This window comes from Borostomias antarcticus (genome assembly GCF_949987555.1).
Source record: "Borostomias antarcticus genome assembly, chromosome: 15".
Lineage (NCBI taxonomy): Eukaryota > Metazoa > Chordata > Actinopteri > Stomiiformes > Stomiidae > Borostomias > Borostomias antarcticus.
In genome coordinates, this window is record NC_140248.1 from 23129185 (window position 1) to 23153787 (window position 24603).

General features: G+C 48.9%; 1 protein-coding gene across 1 annotated transcript in view; it reads left to right on the forward strand.

The window, feature by feature from the left end:
* Positions 1–24603, forward strand: part of LOC311318660 (glutamate receptor 1-like) — a gene marked incomplete at both ends in the record, with an annotated part of 91424 nt that overhangs the window by 61850 nt on the left and 4971 nt on the right. The window contains 5 exons of the mRNA XM_084450053.1: positions 10561–10759; positions 10876–10987; positions 11167–11302; positions 15364–15478; positions 17986–18120. Coding sequence (XP_084306179.1) covers positions 10561–10759; positions 10876–10987; positions 11167–11302; positions 15364–15478; positions 17986–18120 — 697 coding nt within the window. The remainder of the gene's footprint in view (positions 1–10560; positions 10760–10875; positions 10988–11166; positions 11303–15363; positions 15479–17985; positions 18121–24603) is intronic.

A 24603-nucleotide genomic window follows, 5' to 3' on the forward strand; every position in this document is an offset into this window, starting at 1 on the left:
GGCTCGTAGGCATAGTAACCAGACCAGACCCCACCACATGCATGTAAATCGCAGGGTACCTGTAGCACGAGCACGCAACCATGGGACCTGATTAGGAAGAGAGAACGGCTGATTATGAACTTTTACTTAAAATATACCCAAATGTTTGAGGGGGCTTAACCGGTAAGCAGATTTGTGAGGGGGCTCTAGCCCCGCCTAGCCCCGGTGTAGCGTAACCATCCCTGGCTCTTTCTGATGCGTTCAGCTGACCGTACCGCTCTCTGTAGGGGCTTGTGAAACCTGGCTATTAAACTCACTAAGCTAAAGCTGGAATGAAAGCTAAAGCTTATCTTCTGGTTGAAGATGGGGTGTAGCCTGCAGTTTAAATGTGTGTGTGTGTGTGTGTGTGTGTGTGTGTGTGTCTGCGTGTGTGTGCGTGTGCATGGCTGTGTGTGTGTGTGTGTGTGTGTGTGTGTGTGTGTGTGCGCGTGCGTGTGTGTGTGTGTGCATGTGTATGTCTGCGTGTGTGTGCGTGTGCATGGCTGTGTGTGTGTGTGTGCGCGTGCGCGCATGCACACACTTCTGAGTGAGTGCTGATTTACAGGACTGTGGGCTGATCATCAAAGATCTCTATAAGGTCAGCGTGGGCAGAAAGGTCAGCAGCTAGCAAAACAGCAGTGTGTGTGTGTGTGCGTGTGTGTGTGTGTGTGCGTGTGCGTGTGCACACGTGCGTTCATGTTTGCCGAGGTCTTGGCTATGTTTGGAGTGGAGATGGAGAAGGAAAGGCAGATTGAAAAAGGGAGAGAAAGAGGGGGAAGCGGGGAGAGAGTGAGGAAGAGAAAAGGGGTGAGAGAGGGAGAGAAGGAAAGAGAAAAAGAGGGAGAGAAGGAGGGAGAGAGTGTTGTTGTGAAGATGGCCGGTAGTGTTTGGATATAATAATCAGTGTTTGTCTATGCTGAACTCTGTTGTTGCTCTGCAAATATCATGACTGTCAATCAGTGAGTCCAGGCAACCTGATAACCCACAATGGGAGCTAGCTCTACTCTGGGACAGCAGTGTATGTGTGTGCGCGTGTGTGTGTGTGTGTGTGTGTGTGCGTGTGTGTGTGTGTGTGTGTGTGTGTGTGTGTGTGTGTGTCCCATTAGCTATTTCAGATCACAGGAGTGCTACTCCAACTAGTCCTACATTAATCTGTGAATTCATTCATTCATTCATTCATTCATTCATTCAGGGCCACAGTGGTGGAGTTGAAGAGCAGCTCTGTTCTTACAGGTATGGCAGCTGCACAACATGTCCAATATAACAACTGGTGACTAGTTTAGCTATGAGAGGAGCTGGCTGATTGGCAGGATGGCTCTGATTGGAGGATAAGAGGAAGGCTGTGATAGGAGGACAGCTGTGATGGGAGGATAAGAGAAAGGCTGTGATAGGTGGATGACTGTTAGCTGTAAGAGGGGATGGTTTTCAGGTTTTGTGTGTGTGTGTGTGTGTGTGTGTGTGTGTCGGTGAAGATGTGTGTGTGTGTGTGTCGGTTGTTGTGTTCCTTCAGGCCCAGCTTGTCACTTCAGCTCTACCGCACCACTTCAACACCCTGTCCTGGCACACACACACACACACACACACACACACACACACGCACACACACAGACGCAGTAACGCAGGCACACGTCGGGCCCTGTGGGTGTGACAAGCCTGTGCCAGTATAGAGGTGACCCTGGCACCCAGCATGTCCAACAGTCTCTAGACAACCAGGCTTGACAGACACACACTCACACACACACACACACACACACACACACAGTTTACTAGCTAGCCAGAAGAGCTACCTTAACGCTAGCTATCGCAAGTTCAAGCACTTGGTACTGTCTGGGAGAAAAACAAGAGCAGACATCTGCCATGCTAGCCATCGATAGCCAACGCTAGCCAGCTAACAGCTAGTAACAGACATCCATTCTTCCTTTAATAGATAACAGAGCTGACCTAACCATAGCCATCAACAGCCAGCCCAGATATTTACCCCCCCCCTTCAGTACCGAGCGCCTGAAGCCATCATAATGTAACTTTGCCTGTCTGATCTCAGGGAGCAGGGGTGGATAGTATCGGGCAACATTCAATCTGGATGCACTGCATTGCCAAGATGCATTTCCCCAAAAATAATGAATTCTATTTTGAATGTCTGTTAGTCAACCACTGTTATTTAAGTCACGTCTAGGCTGTGTGCACACTGCTGATTTTTTATGTAGCGGATAAGTTACCCAGAGAGGATTTTGTGTTGAAAAAGAGATGCAGCTCTCGTGAAGTGTATTTCATTTCCATAACAACATTCTTGACTCTACCCAAGTTCGATACATTGTAGGCTACCTTACGTTTTATCTTGTAACCAACCGTTACATTATTTACTTGCACTTCGCAACTTTTTGGCTATTACTGTCATGTCAAAAAGTAGAAAGATTGCTCTGGCTGTAGCCTATTTAGAGGCTGAAGAGGAGAGAGTTGGTCGGACTCGATTATGGGTTAACGATATCCTCCGTGGCCGACAGCTATCCCACCTCCGTTATGATTGATGATATTTAGTCATAGCTTTTATTTTCAAAGATTTTTTTGTGTGACAACATTGACGCACACACACGTACACACACTCACACATGCGCACACATACACACACGCGCACGCATGTGCACATTCAAATACACACACACACACACACATTCTATACACATCTTATGCATTCTCTGTTCTAGCTGTTTTAAAATTATATTATGTTGTCTGTACTCTATCTGTGTGTGTGTGTTTATCTGTAACTTTGTGTGTGTGTGTATGTGTGTGTGTGTGTGTGAGTGTGTGTGTTTATCTGTAACTGTGTGAGTGTTTATCTGTAACTGTGTGTATGTGTGCGTTTATCTGTAACTTTGTGTGTGTTTGTATGTAACTTTGTGTGAGTGGGTTTATCTGTAACTTTTTGTGTGTGGGTTTATCTGTAACTTTGTGTGTGTGGGTTTATCTGTTACTTTGTGTGTGTGGGTTTATCTGTAACTTTGTGTATGTGTGCGTTTATCTGTAACTGTGTGTATGTGTGCGTTTATTTGTAACTTTGTGTGTATGTTTGTCTGTAACTTTGTGTGTGTGCGTTTATCTGTAACATTGTGTGAGTGTGTGTGTGAGTGTGAGAGAGAGAGAGAGAGAGAGAGAGAGAGCTTCAATGTGAAGTGGGGTGAGGGTTTTGCACAGCAAATCTTACAGAGGAGATGCTGCCATGTGTGCTGCTGTGTACTGTATATGGAAGTGTATGTATGTGTGTGTGTGTGTGTGTGTGTGTGTGTGTGTGTGTGTGTGTGTGTGTGTGTGTGTGTGTGTGTGCGTGCGTGCGTGTGTGTGTGAGAGTGAGCGTGCGTGCGTGCGTGCATGTGTGCGCATGTGTGTGTGTGCGCGTGCATGCTGGCTTCCGCGTGAACTCTGACTGGCCGGATCTGAACGACCTAAGCAACTGGACTGATGTCTCCCTACAATGGAGACGTCTCAACTCTGAGACTATAGCTGAATCCCAAATCGCGCACTTAGGCGAAAGTGCAGAGCACTCGCGGCCTTGTGGCCTTACATGCGCGTTCCCGCTAAGTCCACAAGGGCTCAGGGTAGTCCCAAAACGGAATCGCTAGGTCCACAAGTGCGCCACGACGCCATTTTGCGCACTTTAACCGCACTTACCGAAAGTCCGCAATTTCACGGACTTAGGAGCAGAAAATACCCACAGCCCACCGCGTCTCATGTGACACAGTGCTTGAGTGCATCCGAGTCATGATCCGAGTGCATCACACATAAATGATGACATTTGCAGATAACACTACATTTATCTTGAAATCCACATGCTGCAAACATATCCCACCCAACCTAATTTTTTAATTATTATTAAATTAAAACAGACGTCAATCGGTCAATTTGCAGAGCTGAAGGGAGCGTCAGAGCAGCCTCTGCATCTGAGGAACGCGGCAGCCAATTAAAACGAAGTGGGAGGGGCATTGAGCGAAATTGGGAGTGCTGTCCCATTTAATTCATGACCCTGCACTAGAGGTCTTCACGGGTCGGGTAAATCCGAGAGGACCCGAACTGGACCCGAGACCCGTACGGGTCCGGGTCCACATTTCCACGCTTTTATTATGGTCAATTGGGTTCGGGTGGATCCGATTCTATTACCTCGGGTCTCGGGTCTGTGTCATTATGCGTAATACCCGAGAGAAACGCATGACGCGAATTCAGTGAGACCGCGGGCGCGACGCGAGCGGAGACACTGCAGCCACCAGTAGCCTAGCCTACCTTGTGAAAAATAAGCTGAAAGAAAATGAATATAAAGAGGTCAAACCTAGTGGCAGCTTTGTGTAGCCTTATTTATTTACGGCCGTTTCATTTCCATGCTGCCACATCACAGCCTGACAAAACAGCGATTGATCCTGTCAAGATTGAGAGGAAATCGCAATTCCATCAAACTGTGATGCAACAGCATGCAAGACAACAGCCGTGACAGCCTAAGTGATTAATGCTACTGCTACTTGCTACTACTGCCTGTCGGATCTGTAAAATACCCGATCCGACTCGGGTCTCGGGTCTCTGTCCTACTCCTGCTCTCGGACAAAATCGGGTCCGGTATACATATTTTAAAAAATGATCAGATTTAGTCGGATCTCGGAACAAATGTCTCGGGTCCATCTCGGTTTCGGGTCCACATTTTAGACCCGAGAAGACCTCTACCCTGCACCCTCTGGCCCTTCCAGCTGACGTCAATTAAGTGCTCAGGCCTCAGGCCACAAGTGCGAGGGGCCGCAAGTGCGGTTTGCGCACTCAGATTGGGATTCAGCTAGTGAATGTGTCCGAGTCAGTCATCATTTATTTGTCTCTGTTATGAAATAAGTCTCATACAGCGCCAAACAGCTGAGCCTCAATTAGCCGACTGCCCATTTGCTTAACAAGCTAGACGCTGGTCATAATCAATTAATGGATTGAATGTAATGACCACCGCATGACCAAGGAAGGTAGAATTTGTTGTTTGTACCTCATGTGAAGCTATCAGTAGGCTATACTTTAGGTGAATATTTAGTTTCCCTGAGCACCTGCCCCCCAAAATGTCTGTACACGCCACTGGATGTCGATGATAGCGACGGCAAAATGAACGCCAACAACAGCAAAGAAGAAGGCTTATACTTTTCGTAGAGAGTGGCTGAAGGAATTTGACTGTCTGAGGTATGAGAGCGGTGCCATGCACTGTGTACACTGCTAAGCCTTTGGGACCGAGCCTCGCAGGCAAAAGTCTGCTTGTGACGCAGTCGACACATTTTAAACACGAGAGAGTAAGCATGTTCCGGCGCAAAACACAAGAAGTCCCGTGACAAATGTTTCTGCTGGCCGTGCATTTCAAGAAGCAGAGCTGACCATCAAATTTAACACTGCCTACACTATTGCCAAAGAGGAGCTTGCCTTCACTAAAATTCAAACCCATGCTGCTGCTGCTGCTTAAAAAGAACGCTATTCAAACGGTATTCCTTCAAAGACAAGAGCTATAAGGGCTTATGGGAAATCCTTCTGATGAAGGAACACTATTGCTCAGATTTAGAGGTAGGCTATATGCAATATGATGCTTCAAATTAGTTGGATGATCAATGCATTTCAGTCTGTTACAATGACTGAAAACGTATATCCTGATAATGATATTTAAATGATTTTAGCTTCAGAACATCCTTCACCTGGGGATCATGTTTGTCCTTTGTCCCCGTGTCCTCGGCGCAGTGTGAAAGGGGGTTGTCCACAAGTTGGACATCAGATCTGCAACACAGTGGAGGATCTGATTGGAATCAGTCGAGGGTTCTCATGTGGAGAGGTTTGATGCCTCGGTGTCAGTGAAGAGATGGAAGGAAGAGGGACAGAGAGTAAGGAGACCAAATGTTTAATCCTGGCCCCAGGACATTGTGTAAAGGCCAAGATCACTCTCACACACACACACACTCACACACACACACACACACACACACACACACACACACGCACTGCAGGAGAGGAGGGTAGAATTAAAGAGCTGAATCCATGGAAGTGGAGGACACAGAGAGCCGGGTACCTAGCTGGCATATTGTTGCTTTTAATTACACAGCAGTCTCAAGAGTCTGTCTCAGCAACTCCCTCATGCAGTCTTTTAAAATGTCTGTTTAATTGCAATAATGGCTTGAAAATGGAAATGAAATCCTGTGTGAAATAGGTTGATGGTAAAATGGTAAATGGTAAATTTGGGTTGAATGTCCTGCAGTCACCTCACTCAATTAGTCTGGAGCCCTGACACCCCAGTCCAAACCCCATGTGTCTAGCACCCCCAAACAGGGAGCTGGCTTCATTCTAAGTTTTGTTTTCATTTGTGGATCTGGCCCATGTGTTTGGGCGGCCTGTCCCACTGAGCAAAGACACGTCTAAAAGACGTCTTTTAGATGTATTTTTTGTCTTTTTCGGATGTCCAAAGACATCCAATTAGGAGCCAGAATGAAAGTTTTTTTTTGACGTTCAGATATTGAACCTGTTCTGCACGTCCAGAGACGTCTTAGAGGGGTCCAAGCTAGACGTTTGAATATTGAGGGGTCCAGCAGACGTACAAATGGGGTTCTGGACCGACGGACGTTATTAAGACATGATCTGAACGTCTCCCTGACGTTGCGTGTTTGCTGGGGTGGACCCGACCTGTAATTCGGATCCACTCCAAAATTGAAGTTGTTGTGAGTTGGCCCATGCTACACCTATACCTCCATCGAGTTTCATGAAATTCAGTCAGGTCGTTTTTGAGTAATCCTGGTTCAAAAAATGAATGGAGGTGAATAGCTGCCCGTGTTTGGGCAGCCTGTGGACCAGACCTGTGCTTCGGATCTGCTCCAAAATGTAATCCCGCTCTGGTTGGACCACGCTACACCCTTCCACTGAGTTTCGTGAAAATTGGTCCAGTAGTTTTTGCATAATCCTGCTAACAAACACACGCACAAGACCCATGCACTAACGCGAAAACGCACACACGCACGCTACCGAAAACATAACCACTCGCGCTGCGCTGTCTCTGCGGCAGAGGTAAAAAGACAGCTCCCCTGTGAAACCGCAAATGTTCCAATGCAGTGACCCCCAGTGACCACCATGCATTTTCAAATGTACATGCAAATTCACCGGATGTCATTGTCATTGATGAGGACCACAGTGAGGTTGTACTTTTGATTCTAGTTTAGCAGAAGCGTTTTGTCTCTAAACAACTAAAGTACCAGCCACTCGTACAAGCCATTATGCAGCTACTGTAGGCTACAAGTGTCAGCTAATTGTGTTTATATTTGGCAGCTGGATCCATGTCCATACGTCAGGGACCTAAGGATTATAGGCTTGGCCAAGTGTGGAGCAAAGCAGACTGCTAAATATTGCTCAATCTCCTCCATTATTGGCAGCAGCTGCGTTTGTAGGAGAAGATTTTTTCTGTACCCATAACTCCCCTGGTGTTAGTGAGTCACACACAAATTGTATGTGTTCTGTATCTTCAGTATACTTACTGTACATCATTATTATGTATATTATACCACCAAGATATATGTACTGTATGGGTGTGTACTGTATGTATGTGCAGGTAAGTATATATTGTGTACATCCTAGAAGCTTGTTTGGCAGGATAGTGTGTGTGTGTGTGTCAGGGTACAGGATAGTGTGTGTACTGTATGCAAGTTTGTTTGTGTGTGTGTGTGTGTGTGTGTGTGTCAGGTTTAGATAGGGTACAGTATATAGAGTTCATCGGGTCGTCCACAGACGGGCCTACCATGACGATCATTGGTTGTCTCCACTTCTGCATCCATTTTAATGATGTCCACAAATGTTTTGGTAGGACGTCCTCGTGGCTTGCGTGGAGATGGCTCCCATAACACCACCTTGCTGGTCGGAAGCTCACGGTGTGTGTAGCAGTGCCCAGTCAGCCTCATTCTCCTTGCTGCTATCTTCCCACTCACCCTTGGCCTCTCTCCATACAGATCTTCAGTACTGACATGAATGTTATGTCCAGTGCTGCACGTAGCATTCTGGTGTAGCGTCCATCTAGCGATCTCTGCAGGGAGTGGCTCAGGGTCCAGCACTCGCAGCCATACAGGAGAACGGCCTCCACAGTATCGTCAAAAAAAGTGGAGCTTGGTTTCACTGGGGAGGTTGGATTTCCACACGTTGCTCAGGCCGTTTAGAGCTCTCCACGTGATCGCCTTCCTCAATTTGAGGTCTTGCTCTGTTGAGTTGATCCAAGAGCCCAGTTATTAGAAGTCCTCAACCTCCTTCAGAGCAGTACCTTCAGCTGTCAGTAGGGGGCAGATGTTCCGGGATGTTATAGGTGATGAACTCAGTTTTCTTGGCGTTCAGTCCAAGACCCACCTTGGCACATTCCTTTTCCACTCTGGTCAGGAGCTCTTGTGCTTGCCTCACTTGGTTAGATATCAGGCTGATGTTGTTGGCATGATCCAGGTCTGTTAGGATTACAGCGGTATACCTTCTGGATATAGTGAAGCCGAGATCCTCCTCCCTTCCTTGGATTGCCTGCGTAGTATAAAGAGGAAGGGTGCGAGGGTGTTCGAATACATGGCACCGAAGTAAGTTGGGAGGAACACCGTAGTCCTTAAGGATTTTCATGATGTGTATTGAGTCAGATGCCTTTTTGAAATCAATAAAACACAGCACCGCTGCCATGTTGTTCTTCTTCACCTCCTCGATGATCCTTAGGGCCAAGATCTGAGGTACTGTGGACCTCCCCTTTCGAAAGCCATTCTGGTTCTCTCTCAAGTGTGGGTCGATGGCGCTCCGCAGCCTGTACCATGCAGTTGTACATCTTTGCAATGATGCAGGTTAGGCTGATGCTGCAGTCGTTTTCCGGCTTTGTGAGATCCCCAGATTTAGGCACTGGGATGATGTTGGAGAGAGACCATATATCAGGCTTGTTATTGTTCATTAGGGCAAGGCTGCAGATGTCCAAGGTGATGTCATCAAGGTCACAGTTCTTAAAGACCTCTGGGGGAATGCAGTCTGGCCCAGCACTCTTTCCCTGCTTCAGAGTGGATTTCACCCTGGCGAGCTCCACAGCTGTAAAGGGGCCATCGTCAATATTGAGATTTTCGAGGGCCGCAGGGTTAGGTAGTTAGGGTTAGTTAGATAGGGTAAATCAGGGTTAGGTAGTTAGGGTTAGCTATTTAGGGTTAGTTAGATAGGGTTAGTCAGGGTTAGGTATAGGGTTAGTTAGATAGGGTTAGTCAGGGTTAGGTAGTTAGGGTTAGTTAGATAGGGTTAGTCAGGGTTAAGTAGTTAGGGTTAGTTAGATAGGATTAGTCATGGTACAGAGTATAGGGTTAGTTAGATAGGGTTAGTCAGGGTTAGTTATAGGGTTAGTTAGATAGGGTTAGTCATGGTACAGAGTATAGGGTTAGTTAGATAGGGTTAGTCAGGGTTAGTTAGATAGGGTTAGTCAGGGTACGGGTTAGGGTTAGTCAAGGTAAGGTTAGTTATAGGGTTAGTTAGATAGGGTTAGTCATGGTACAGAGTATAGGGTTAGGTAGTTAGGGTTAGTCAGGGTTAGTTATAGGGTTAGTGAAATAGAATTAGTCATGGTACAGAGTGTAGGGTTAGTCAGGGTTAGTCAGGGTTAGGGTTAGTTAGATAGGGTTAGTCGTGGTACAGAGTATAGGGTTAGTTAGATAGGGTTAGTCATGGTACAGAGTATAGGTTTAGGTAGATAGGGTTAGTCAGGGTTAGTTATAGGATTAGTTAGATAGGGTTAGTCAGGGTACGGGTTAGGGTTAGAGTATAGGGTATATGTCAGGAGAGATGTGGGACCAGCTTATCTTCTCTTCTATGAAGTAGCAACACCGTGACAACGCCCGGCTATTTTCATGTTCCCTCCATTTTTATGCTTTAGCTCTTTATTCTGACAAAGAGCGTTGCTTCTGAGGAAACCTGCATCAATACTGTGTGTGTGTGTGTGTGTGTGTGTGTGTGTGTGTGTGTGTGTGTGTGTGTGTGTGTGTGTCTTCCTCAGATGGGCATGCTGTTGTGCTACAGTACTAACAGATCTATCAACCCCATGTCTTCCCCTTCAGCTCACATGACTTTCATGTTTGTTTGTTTGGTCTCTGATTCTTTGAGCAGAGGACTGGTTCACCCAGCGCATACTAATGTATTGGGTTATTAGATACTAATGTATTGGATTATTGCATACTAATGTTGTGGGTTATTACAAAGGACACAACAACAATGAAGGTCCTCTCTGTTCCTCCTTAACCTCAGCTCTGGTGGTTTCTGGTGCTCTGAAGGCAGAAGTGTGTGTGTGTGTGTGTGTGTGTGTGTGTGTGTGTGATTGCGTGTGTCTTTGTGTTTGTATTAATGTTTATTTGCTACTATTGCACTAGATAAAGCTCTTAGTTACTTGTTTAGAAAGGACAAATATTGTAATATTTTGCAATATATATTGCAAATATTGTCGCTTTGGATAAAAGTGTTAAGTCGCTTTGGCCTGCTAAATGACTGAAATGTAATGTTAACATGTCTTAACCCCCACCCCCCCAGGTCATTGTCAGGGCGTATTGTGGGGGGGGTGTGGTGGTTCTTCACCCTCATCATCATCTCGTCCTACACGGCCAACCTGGCGGCCTTCCTGACGGTGGAGAGGATGGTGTCGCCCATCGAGAGCGCCGAGGACCTGGCCAAGCAGACGGAGATCGCCTACGGGACGCTGGACGGGGGATCCACCAAGGAGTTCTTCAGGGTGAGGAAACACACACACACACACACACACACACACTTTATCTCTCTCTCACTCTCTCTCTCTCTCTCTCTCTCTCTCTCTCATCTCTCGTTCTGCATGTGACCCCCCTCCCCCAGAGGTCAAAGATCGCGGTGTTTGAGAAGATGTGGTCCTACATGAAGTCAGCTGACCCCAGCGTGTTCGTCAAAAACACGGTGGAGGGAGTCGCCCGCGTCCGCAAGTCCAAAGGTGTCAAACTCTTTTAATGTGTTTTCTTCTCCATGTACGTTCAATTCAGTCTCAGTGGCACCTCAGTATCACTAATTAACGATTCAATCAATCAATAAATCAATCAATCAATCAATCAATCGACCAAATTTACCAGCCGATCAGTACATCAATGGATTAACTAGCCAGTGGGTGTTTAGGTCGCTACGCCTACCTGCTTGAGTCCACCATGAACGAGTATATCGAGCAGAGGAAGCCCTGTGACACCATGAAGGTGGGCGGGAACCTGGACTCCAAGGGTTACGGTGTGGCCACGCCCAAAGGCTCCCCCCTCAGGTAAATGATAATATTAGTCGATCAGCTCTCTGATAGGCCAGTAATCACTGTGAACACTCACCACGTCTCTGATGCTGTATGCTGTGTGTAGGAACCGTGTCCAGGTGAGTGAGTTTCCATTGATGTGTCAGCCAACTTTGTGTTCCACTCTTGGCTAAATTTCAAACATTGTTTATTTTTCCAGTGAAAGTTGTTGGTCAAGTTGTTGGTTGTTGAGGTCTAATGTAATATAGTGAGATGAGGGCTAGTGATGTGTCTGGCCTGATGCTATGTACTGTTGCTTTGTCCACTCTCACTCACTATGACCCTGTCCAGACACAAGATCTATCCCCAATCTCCTAGTCCCTAGCATCACCTCCTAGCACCTAGCCCTATTTCCTAGTCCCTATCCTAATCTCTTAGCACCTAGCCTTACTGCCTAGTCCCTAGCCTCAGCTCCTAGCTGTTCCCACCCACTTTTAGCAACAAAATCTGGTGAATGTCCTCCGTCTGTAGTTAGAGACTAGTTAGTTTAGAGACCAACCTAGAGACCAACCTAGCCTCACCTCCTAGCCTCTAGCCTCACCTCCTAGCCTCTAGCCTCACCTCCTAGCCCCTAGCCTCACCTCCTAGCCCCTAGTCTCAACTTCTATCCCCTAATCTTACCCCTAGCCTCACCTCCTATCCCCTAGCCTCACCTCCTCCACAATGGATGAAAGCAATGAGTGTGAATGATAAAAAAAAAAAGTGTGGCAAATGTCTATATTGATCTTCGATTCGTCCCATTCTTCTTTGAAATTTCTGCATTCATCTTATTCTCCTAAATTAAGGGTCCATACCTATTTGTTTAACAAACTATCCATGGAGCTAACTTCGAACAAGTTGATATTTGGCTGCATTCCAAACTAAACCATTTACTTTCAGCATATTTATTTGACACAATGAGTAGCCACAGATTCCTGACCCAATTCCAGTTATATCTTTGCAAACACAAATTACAACTAGACTAGGAATGTACGAATAAGAATCAAAAATGCATGACTCTGTAATTTCCATTTTTATCTTCTGACTCTCGACTCGAATTGCATTCCTTGGCGAGTGAAAGCGAGTGCGCCCTGGAGGTCATGTCTGCGATGCTCCACCCTGCTGAGGATTGCATCCTACAAGCATGGAATCCCTATCCTCTACCCGTAGCTCCTAGTTCCTACTCCCTAACCCCTAACCCATAGCTAAGTATCTAGGGGGTAGGAGCTGGGGTATAGGCGCCAGGGCTTGTTTCTGGACAAGGTCTCCATTCAGTTCATATACTGTACTTCTACCCTCCATGTTAAAATGTTGACACCCGTCACTCAAGTTCCATCACGCTTCTTACATCTCTATCCCCTCTTAGCACGTCTTTTTTAATGTTATTGGAAGTTTCATGTTGTCCAATCATGGTGTACCTGTCATGTTTATGTTGATTTGAAATATCTGATCCACTGTCTGTCTGTCTGTCTCTGTGCCTGTCTGTCTCTCTTTTAATTTGTCTACCTGTCTGTCTGTCTGCATATCTTTCCATAGCTGTCTGTCTCAGTCTCTGTGCCTGTCTGTCTGGCTGTCTCTGTGCCTGTCTGTCTGTCTCAGTCTCTGTGCCTGTCTGTCTGTCTGTCTCTGTGCCTGTCAGTCTGTGTCTGTCTGCAGAAAACTGCCGCTCTCAAAGACAATGCTACTAATCTGACATACAGGATGTGGATTCATGTTTCTCATCCATACAAACAACTGACCTCTTTATGCCCGCTCTCTTTCTCTCTCTATTTCTTTCTCTCTCCTCTCCCTCTCGCTCTCACTCCCTCCTATTCTCTCCCTCTGTCCTTTTCCCTCCCTTAATTTCTCTCTCTCTCTCTCTCTCTCTCTCTCTGAATCAGAGAGAGCAGGGGTTTTACTGAGGGAGTGAGACTCCTGGAGAAGGAGGGTTGATGTGGATATCAGTGGTGTTGTGGACGGGGCTGTTACCCTGTAGCAGTACACACTCTGTTACCCTGTAGTAGTCCACTCTGTTATCCTTCCCTGAGCAGGATTACATTAATAGTAACCACACTGTTTACAGTGGAAGACACCGATAAGGATAATCTTAAGAGAGGCTAATGAACAGTTTGGCTTGCAGCGACAACCTAGAGCTATAATCTTTACGATCCCCTCATTTCCCCCTCAATGATGATTTCAATTAATGATAAAGATGTCTTTAATTCCTTCTCTGCTGGCTAGACGGCTCCTGCCCCAGCGGAGGAAAGGAAGCGAGCGTCAAGTAGTTGAAGTTGAAACACTGACCACTCCAGACATCACGTTTACCTGTTTTGTGGGCGTGGCTGTAGCTGGCTAAAGCAGTGTTTTAGGGGGGATAGACTGTTTGAGGGTTTGAGGCTGGTGGAGGTAGGACCCAAAAGCAGACGGCAGGCAAGCAGCTCAGGTTCAAAATATAGGTTTTAATATCCAAAATAACACCAGGAGGAAACGCAGGGGAAACAAGCACTAACATTGACAATGAACCGACAGAACAAAGGAAACAGGAGGGCATATATACTCTGGGAGAACAAACAAGGAACAACGTACAGGTGTGCAACAAGACATAATGAGACACAGGTGCAGACAATCACCCAGACAAGGACATAGGAACTAGGACACAAGGGAAGGGAACAGGGAACGAGGCTGGGACAGGGAAAGGGACTGGGCAGAAAACTAGAGGGGGGAACTAGAGGGCCAGGAGAGGAGGGACTGGAGTGACGTGAGACTAGTGAGGGGACAGGTGTCTAGTGAGGGGACAGGTGTCTAGTGAGGGGACAGGTGTCTAGTGAGGGGACAGGTGTCTAGAGCTGGGAGGACACAAACCAACATAGAAGACAAGACAACGAACACAAGACCAAACACACAAGGAGGCAAAACAAAACCAAGTGACAATGTGGACAAAGTGTACAACAGTCTCTGGGGGTAGTGCAGGGGCAGTCACTGGGAGGGGAGGTGCTCAGGGTCCAGGGGGTGCAGGGGCTCAGGGTGAGGAATCCAGGCCGAGAACAGGGGTGAGCAGGGCGAACCAGGGGTCCGGGGCAGTGGTGAGGGTCTGGACCGGGAGCAGGGGGTGAGCAGGGTGAACCAGGGGTCCGGGGCAGGGGCGAGGGTCTGGACCGGGAGCAGGGGGTGAGCAGGGCGAACCAGGGGTCCGGGGCAGTGGTGAGGGTCTGGACCGGGAGCAGGGGGTGAGCAGGGTGAACCAGGGGTCCGGGGCAGGGGCGAGGGTCTGGACCGGGAGCAGGGGGTGAGCAGGGCGAACCAGGGGTCCGGGGCAGTGGTGAGGGTCTGGACCGGGAGCAGGGGGTGAGCAGGGTGAACCAGGGGTCCGGGGCAGGGGCGAGGGTCTGGACCAGGAGTAGGGGGTGAGCAGAGTGGACCAGGGGTCCGGGGCAGGGGCGAGGGTCTGGACCGGGAGTAGGGGGTGAGCAGAGTGGACCAGGGGTCCGGGGCGAACAAGGGGTCCGGGGCAGGGACGAGGGTCTGGACCGGGAGCAGGGGGTGAGCAGGGGCGGACCCGGCCCGAACCATAACACGTGTTTGTTATCAGAACGTTCCTAGTTCAGACCGGGTGAGGCGGCCTGTTTGAGGTGCTCCTGGGTTAGGAGAGGGACTGTAACAGAGGGACTTAGTCCACCACATCACTGATATCCAGCGCCTACACGCCCCCCCCCCACCCCCCCCCCCCCTAACCTGGACTCTCACTCACCCTGTAAAATCTCTCACAGCTTTAGACATAATAACATCATCATTTACAGTGTCAGGCACATTCATAGCTACTGTAGACTTGTGTATATGATGACGTGATAGAGAACAACAACTTATTGTTGATATACTGTATATACCCTGTGGCAGAAATGGAGAAACAGAAAAACTCTGTGTGTGTGTGTGTGTGTGTGTGTGTGTGTGTGTGTGTGTGTGTGCGTGCGTGCGTGCGTGCGTGCGTGCGTGCGTGTGTGTATGTACTGTAGTTTTTCTATTTCTCACCATCAGTTCTGACTTATTTGTTCTGTCTATCCTATCCCATAATGCCCCTGAAGAAACCCAGTGAACCTGGCAGTGTTAAAGCTGAATGAGCAGGGCCTGTTGGACAAATTAAAAAACAAATGGTGGTACGACAAAGGGGAGTGTGGCACCGGGGGAGGTGATTCCAAGGTCAGAGCCCGAGTCCAAGGCCTAACCTCCACCGTGGGGGGTAACCGGCAATGCAACCAATCAGCAAACACTCCGGCTGCAACCAATCAGCAAACACTCCGGCTGCAACCACTCCCGAATCTGACCTCTTTAATATTTGACCCCTGACCCCATGCTGGCTGATGGTCATCTCCTGCCCCGTTATCGACATCACCCGCTATTCAACTCTCGATCGACTTTTAATCGATGATGATATCTCAGTTTTTCCTCACAATGTTCACTAGTAAAGATCATCACCAGGAGTAAAGATAACCTCTGCATATCCGAGTGTTTCTAACTTGCCGGTTACCCAAAGTGATATAGTAATACACATCTCGCAGTAGGCAGTCAGCATAGTCCAGCTAGATGGAGTATTAATGCATATCACTTTGACAGTGACAGTTTCCACCTGTGGTCATGTCTGTGTTTCTGTGGCGTTCTCTCTCTTCTTCTGGCCTACATGTAGAACAGCGTGTAGAGATGACGGGTGGTAAATGTTTGCTAGCTCTGTGCTGCTGCTGATGATGATGATGATGATGATGAGTGACATAAGATAACATGGAGCTATGTTATTTATGTGATCTCCTCTTCCGGAAGAATCCCCGTTAACCTAGCGGTGCTGAAGCTCAATGAGCAGGCGGTCTTAGACAAACTCAAAAACAAGTGGTGGTACGATAAAGGGGAGTGTGGCAACAAGGACTCCGGAAGAAAGGTCAGTCCACGTGTTGGTCCTGTGTTTCACACACACACCCCTCCCCCGCAGACCGCCAGTACAGACTAGTGCCCCTGTCTAGAACACCCCTCTGTGCTCTTCTCCTCTCTTTTTCCTTTTCTTCTCTTCGTGTTCATCTCTCCTTCTGCTCTTCCCTGCTCTTGTCTTCTCCCCTCTCCTTTCCTCTTTTCTCCTCCTTTCCTCTCCTTTCATCTCCTGTCCTCACTTTTCTCCTTTCCTCTCCTCTTCTCCTCTCATCTACTGTCCTCTTTCCTCTTCTCTCCTTTCCTCTCCTCTTCTCTCCTCCCCACTCCTCCCCTCCTCTCTGCTCGTCTCCTCTCCGCTCTTCTCATCTCTTCTCTTCTTTGCTCTCCTCCAATCTCCTCCCCTCCTCTCTTCTCCTCTCCCTCTTCTCATCTCCCATCTCTCCTCTCCTCTCTCCTCCCCTCTCAGCCTGTCTCCTGCTGCATCCCAACTCTCCACTCCTCTCTTCTCCTCTCCCCTCTTCTCATCTCTCCTCTCTTCTCCTCTCTTCTCTCCTCCTCTCCTCTCTCCTCCCCTCTCAGCCTCAGTCTCCTGCTGCATCCCAACTCTCCCCTCCTCTCTTCTCCTCTCCTCTCTTCTCATCTCTCCTCTCTTATCCTCTCCTCTCCTCTCTCCTCCCCTCTCAGCCCCCGTCTCCTGCTGCATCCCAACTCTCCACTCCTCTGCTCCAACGTGCTCTTCAGCACTTCTCCATATTTATTAATAGTCGAACCAGCGGATGAATTAAACAGGACAGAATGCCCACTGCAGACCACTGCTCAAGGTGGAGGAACAGAGTAGTTTGAGGAGAGGGGTGAACAACTGTGGGCTGGGACAGTCTTTTGTCTCCAATCTTACATTCACACTCCACTGCTGTCCTGCTCTTACCTAACCTGGCCACCAGGGGGTCTAGAACTGGGACATACAGAGCCCTCATTGCTTCTACATTCAAATCGACCCTTGTTATCGATCAGCTGACCATGAAACTGAGTCAGGCATCTGTGTGAAACGGGTGTGAATGTCAGTCTGGAGGCAAAATCCCAGATAGGACTCCTGATCCATGATGCAACTTCCTGCTGCAGAGATGCCCCGCCCCCATACAAGCCTGCCTTTAGATAGCCAGCATGCTATTGGATGATAGAACACTCACTTAAACCCAGATAATATTTGCATATCACTAAAGTGACCATGCAGCGGCCTGTCTGTCCCGCTGGCCTGCAGCGGTCCACAGTGTTTATAATCCTCATGATGAATGACCTCCACGCGCGAAGCAGCTCTCAGTCTGAAGCTAATGTGGTCAAAGCTGTCCCTCTTTGATAAGACACCAGTATCTGAGCCGTTATATACTGTAAACCTTAGTCCTAAACGATAAACAAAATGAACTATAATATTTTACTGTGAAAGAGGGAGATTGTAAAAAGTGTAAATTCACCCCCAAGTGCCTGGAGATAAAGAGTGAACTAGCCATACTAACTGTTTAGTTAGGGGTAGGGTTAGTTAACTACAGTCTACTAACTCTGTGGTTCCTGCATGAGCCTGCATGCCTCTATACTGTATGATGACAGGAAGTCTAACTTCTAGAGCATTAGTTAAACACCTGTACAGTACATGTCTGCCTGTTTTGAAAGATGTTCACGCATGAACCGTTAATACATACAAGGTGAACTCTACTTCTGAGATGGTGTGTGCATGTGTGCATGTACTGTGTCTGTGTGCTGATTGGCTGCCTGACCCCGGTCCTGTGCTCCCATAGGACAAGACGAGTGCGCTGAGCCTCAGTAATGTGGCGGGCGTGTTCTACATCCTGATTGGTGGCCTGGGATTGGCCATGCTGGTCGCCCTGGTCGAGTTCTGTTACAAATCACGGATAGAATCACGCAGGATGAAGGTAGGGGTGTGTGTGTGTGTGTGTGTGTGTGTGTGTGTGTGTGTGTGTGTGTGTGTGTGTGTGTGTGTGTGTGTGTGTGTGTGTGCGTGTGCGTGTGTGTCTGTGTGCATGTGTGTGTGTGTGTGTGTGTGTGCATGCATGTGTGTGTGTGTGTGTGTGTGTGTCTGTCTGTCTACTGTAACTCCTCCTGCTCCTCCCCAACTGAAAGTAATACAGTCCCTTATTGTATATGCACCTCATGTCTAGGACTTTTATTCAGGTGTTAATTAATTCAGTTCCAAAATAAGAGGCTCCTAATTTAGCAGGAGAGATTGACACTAATAATGACTATAACAACAGCAGGGGTGTGGTGGTAACTAAAGACGTGGGTGTACTGTAGCAGAAATGTTGCAGGTTTTACATTAGTGGTGTTTAAAGAAGTGGGTATACTGAGGGTCCATGGATAAAGAAGTGGGTCTACTGAGGGTCCATGGATAAAGAAGTGGGTATACTGAGGGTCCATGAATAAAGAAGTGGGTATACTGAGGGTCCATGGATAAAGAAGTGGGTATACTGAGGGTCCATGAATAAAGAAGTGTGAGTACTCCTCTGTATACCCTCCACTACACCACTGGACATCAGTTATCCAGGCACGAAACCACAGATCTTCCTTCAGTCTGAGCAACAGAATTGGTCTGAAAAAAGACAAACATGGCAAAGGGGCTCGAATCCTGGCCTCCCACTCAGCCCAGGCATGATCCACAAGACCAAGATGACATCACTGAGGTCTGAGGACCACACACTGTGGGGGTCATACGTCTGAGGCCAGGCCATCACAAGAGTGCGGTTCCAAACCTCTTCCCCTACATCAGTAATCGACCTGCCTCTGCTACAACGCCGCCGGCCTGCTGCTAGTCGTCTCTGGAGAGCGAGAAGCTGCTGCTGTGTGATGCAACTCAGACAGCTCCGTCTAACCGCCGCGTTAAAACCATCACTGCCCTACAAGGCTGAGGAACACACACCAATTAGTCTGCATCAGAGACAGAGATAAGGGGACAGGGGCAAGAAGAGAGAGAGAGAGCAAGAGAAGGGGGAGAGGGAGGAAGAAAGAGAGAGAAGGGGGAGAGAGGGAGCGAGAAAAGGGGGAGAGAGGGAGAAAGAAAGAGAGAGAGAAGGGGGAGAGGGGGAGGGAGAACGAGAGAGAGGCAGCACACTGTACAGTACATACACAGCAGGCTTGAGCAGCAATTGAAGTGAACTGATGTTGATTTATACACACTGAGGATGTATCCGTCGCTGGGAGACATCATTACCTCTGCTTTCACCCCTCCAGGCTGTTGTTATGTTACCCCTACAGGCTGTCGTGTTCTGTTACCCCTACAGGCTGTCGTTATATTACCCCTCCAGGCTATCATGATGGTACACTGAGGATCACCCCTATAGGCAGTCATTATGTTACACTGACGAGGACGAATGAGTAGAGGAGACCACAGAGGAGATGAGGCTACTGTAGGTGCTGTAGCTTGCTGTGCTGTGGAGGGAAGGAGAGGAGTGGGTACTGTGCTATAGGCATTTCTGTGTTACGACCATGGATGTATTAATAGAATAATAATAGGTTACGACCGACCCTGATGGAATGTCTAGGGTACAAGGAAGGACAATAATACAGCTCGTCTAGAGTAAGCTAAAGATGTAAAACCCTTGTGTGGTGCTCAAAGGAAGCAGCAGGCAGACAACTGAGGTACCTTATATAAAGAAAAGGCTTTACTTATAATGAAATAATATAATATTTACAAAGATACTGTCCGTGGACAATGACAATGAACAATATTTTAACAAATAACTAAACCAGGGACTGAAAGAGGTAGGGATGGAAGGGAGAAGGACCGTGCGAGCGGAGGTCAAACAAAAACACAGCCCTACCTTCCCCTGCTCTCTAAACTAGCCCTACCTTCCCCTGCTCTCTAAACTAGCCCTACCTTCCCCTGCTCTCTAAACTAGCCTACCTTCCTCTGCTCTCTAAACTAGCCCTACCTTCCCCTGCACTCTAAACTAGCCTACCTTCCCCTGCTCTCTAAACTAGCCCTACCTTCCCCTGCTCTCTAAACTAGCCCTACCTTCCCCTGCTCGCTAAACTAGCCCTACCTTCCCCTGCTCTCTAAACTAGCCCTACCTTCCCCTGCACTCTAAACTAGCCCTACCTTCCCCTGCTCGCTAAACTAGCCCTACCTTCCCCTGCTCTCTAAACTAGCCCTACCTTCCCCTGCTCTCTAAACTAGCCCTACCTTCCCCTGCTCTCTAAACTAGCCCTACCTTCCCCTGCTCTCTAAACTACCCTACCTTCCCCTGCACTCTAAACTAGCTCTACCTTCACCTGCTCTCTAAACTAGCCCTACCTTCCCCTGCTCTCTAAACTAGCCCTACCTTCCCCTGCTCTCTAAACTAGCCCTACCTTCCCCTGCTCTCTAAACTAGCCCTACCTTCCCCTGCTCTCTAAACTAGCCCTCCCTTCCCCTGCACTCTAAACTAGCCCTACCTTCCCCTGCACTCTAAACACAGCCCTACCTTCCCCTGCTCTCTAAACTAGCCCTACCTTCCCCTGCTCTAAACTAGCCCTACCTGCCCCTGCACTCTAAACTAGTTCTACCTTCCCCTGCTCTCTAAACTAGCCCTACCTTCCCCTGCTCTCTAAACTAGCCCTACCTTCCCCTGCTCTCTAAACTAGCCCTACCTTCCCCTGCGCTCTAAACTAGCCAACCTTCCCCTGCTCTCTAAACTAGTCCTACCTTCCCCTGCTCTCTAAACTAGCCCTACCTTCCCCTACACTCTAAACTAGCCTACCTTCTCCTGCACTCTAAACTACCCTTCCTTCCCCTGCTCTCTAAACTAGCCCTACCTTCCCCTGCACTCTAAACTAGCCCTACCTTCCCCCGCACTCTAAACTAGCCCTACCTTCCCCTGCACTCTAAACTAGCCCTACCTTCCCCTGCACTCTAAACTAGTCCTACCTTCCCCTGCTCTCTAAACTAGCCTACCTTCCCCTGCTCTCTAAACTAGCCTACCTTCCCCTGCACTCTAAACTAGCCCTACCTTCCCCTGCACTCTAAACTAGCCCTACCTTCCCCTGCTCTCTAAACTAGTCCTACCTTCCCCTGCTCTCTAAACTAGCCCTACCTTCCCCTGCTCTCTAAACTAGCCCTACCTTCCCCTGCTCTCTAAACTAGCCCTACCTTCTCCTGCACTCTAAACTAGCCCTACCTTCCCCTGCACTCTAAACTAGCCCTACCTTCCCCTGCACTCTAAACTAGCCCTCCCTTCCCCTGCTCTCTTAACTAGCCCTACCTTCCCCTGCTCTCTAAACTAGCCCTACCTTCCCCTGCTCTCTAAACTAGCCCTACCTTCCCATGCACTCTAAACTAGCCCAACCTTCCCCTGCTCTCTAAACTAGCCCTACCTTCCCCTGCTCTCTAAACTAGCCCTACCTTCCCCTGCTCTCTAAACTACCCTACCTTCCCCTGCACTCTAAACTAGCCCTACCTTCCCCTGCACTCTAAACTAGCCCAACCTTCCCCTGCTCTCTAAACTAGCCCTACCTTCTCCTGCTCTCTAAACTAGCCCTACCTTCCCCTGCACTCTAAACTAGCCCTACCTTCCCCTGATCTCTAAACTAGCCCTCCCTTCCCCTGCTCTCTAAACTAGTCCTACCTTCCACTGCACTCTAAACCAGCCCTACCTTCCCCCGCACTCTAAACTAGCCCTACCTTCCCCTGCACTCTAAACTAGCCCTACCTTCCCCTGCACTCTAAACTAGCCCTACCTTCCCCTGCACTCTAAACTAGCCCTACCTTCCCCTGCTCTCTAAACTAGCCCTCCCTTCCCCTGCACTCTAAACTAGCCCTCCCTTCCCCTGCTCTCTAAACTAGCCCTACCTTCCCCTGCTCTCTAAACTAGCCCTCCCTTCCCCTGCTCTCTAAACTAGCCCTACCTTCCCCTGCACTCTAAACTACCCTACCTTCCCCTGCTCTCTAAACTAGCCCTACCTTCCCCTGCTCTAAACTAGCCCTCCCTTCCCCTGCTCTCTAAACTAGCCCTACCTTCCCCTGCTCTAAACTAGCCCTCCCTTCCCCTGCTCTCTAAACTAGCCCTACCTTCCCCTGCTCTCTAAACTAGCCTACCTTCCCCTGCTCTCTAAACTAGCCCTACCTTCCCCTGCTCTCTAAACTAGCCCTACCTTCCCCTGCTCTCTAAACTAGCCCTACCTTCCCCCACACTCTAAACTAGCCCTACCTTCCCCTGCACTCTAAACTAGCCCTACCTTCCCCTGCACTCTAAACTAGCCCTACCTTCCCCTGCTCTCTAAACTAGCCCTACCTTCCCCTGCTCTCTAAACTAGCCCTACCTTCCCCTGCTCTCTAAACTAGCCCTACCTTCCCCTGATCTCTAAACTAGCCTACCTTCCCCTGCACTCTAAACTAGCCCTACCTTCCCCTGCTCTCTAAACTAGCCCTACCTTCCCCTGCACTCTAAACTAGCCCTACCTTCCCCTGCTCTCTAAACTAGCCCTCCCTTCCCCTGCTCTCTAAACTAGCCCTACCTTCCCCTGCTCTCTAAACTAGCCCTACCTTCCCCTGCACTCTAAACTAGCCCTACCTTCCCCTGCTCTCTAAACTAGCCCTACCTTCCCCTGCTCTCTAAACTAGCCCTCCCTTCCCCTGCTCTCTAAACTAGCCTACCTTCCCCTGCTCTCTAAACTAGTCCTACCTTCCCCTGCACTCTAAACTAGTCCTACCTTCCCCTGCACTCTAAACTAGCCCTACCTTCCCCCGCACTCTAAACTAGCCCTACCTTCCCCTGCACTCTAAACTAGCCCTACCTTCCCCTGCACTCTAAACTAGCCCTACCTTCCCCTGCACTCTAAACTAGCCCTACCTTCCCCTGCTCTCTAAACTAGCCCTACCTTCCCCTGCTCTCTAAACTAGCCCTACCTTCCCCTGCTCTCTAAACTAGCCCTACCTTCCCCTGCACTCTAAACTAGCCTACCTTCCCCCGCACTCTAAACTAGCCCTACCTTCCCCTGCACTCTAAACTAGCCCTACCTTCCCCTGCACTCTAAACTAGCCCTACCTTCCCCTGCACTCTAAACTAGCCCTACCTTCCCCTGCTCTCTAAACTAGCCGTACCTTCCCCTGCTCTCTAAACTAGCCCTACCTTCCCCTGCTCTCTAAACTAGTCCTACCTTCCCCTGCACTCTAAACTAGTCCTACCTTCCCCTGCACTCTAAACTAGCCCTACCTTCCCCTGCACTCTAAACTAGCCCTACCTTCCCCTGCTCTCTAAACTAGCCCTACCTTCCCCTGCTCTAAACTAGCCCTCCCTTCCCCTGCACTCTAAACTAGCCTACCTTCCCCTGCTCTCTAAACTAGCCTACCTTCCCCTGCTCTCTAAACTAGCCTACCTTCCCCTGCTCTCTAAACTAGCCCTACCTTCCCCTGCACTCTAAACTAGCCCTACCTTCCCCTGCACTCTAAACTAGCCCTACCTTCCCCTGCTCTCTAAACTAGCCCTACCTTCCCCTGCACTCTAAACTAGCCCTACCTTCCCCTGCACTCTAAACTAGCCCTACCTTCCCCTGCAATCTAAACTAGCCCTACCTTCCCCTGCACTCTAAACTAGCCCTACCTTCTCCTGCTCTCTAAACTAGCCCTACCTTCCCCTGCTCTCTAAACTAGCCCTACCTTCCCCTGCTCTCTAAACTAGCCCTACCTTCCCCTGCTCTCTAAACTAGCCCTACCTTCCCCTGCACTCTAAACTAGTCCTACCTTCCCCTGCACTCTAAACTAGCCCTACCTTCCCCCGCACTCTAAACTAGCCCTACCTTCCCCTGCACTCTAAACTAGCCCTACCTTCCCCTGCACTCTAAACTACCCTACCTTCCCCTGCTCTCTAAACTAGCCCTACCTTCCCCTGCACTCTAAACTAGCCCTACCTCCCCCTGCTCTAAACTAGCCCTACCTTCCCCTGCACTCTAAACTAGTCCTACCTTCCCCTGCTCTCTAAACTAGCCCTACCTTCCCCTGCTCTCTAAACTAGCCCTACCTTCCCCTGCACTCTAAACTAGCCCTACCTTCCCCTGCTCTAAACTAGCCTACCTTCCCCTGCTCTCTAAACTAGCCCTACCTTCCCCTGCACTCTAAACTAGCCCTACCTTCCCCTGCTCTAAACTAGCCCTACCTTCCCCTGCACTCTAAACTAGCCCTACCTTCCCCTGCTCTCTAAACTAACCCTACCTTCCCCTGCTCTCTAAACTAGCCCTCCCTTCCCCTGCTCTCTAAACTAGCCCTACCTTCCCCTGCTCTCTAAACTAGCCCTACCTTCCCCTGCTCTCTAAACTAGCCTACCTTCCCCTGCACTCTAAACTAGCCCTACCTTCCCCTGCTCTCTAAACTAGCCCTACCTTCCCCTGCTCGCTAAACTAGCCCTACCTTCCCCTGCTCTCTAAACTAG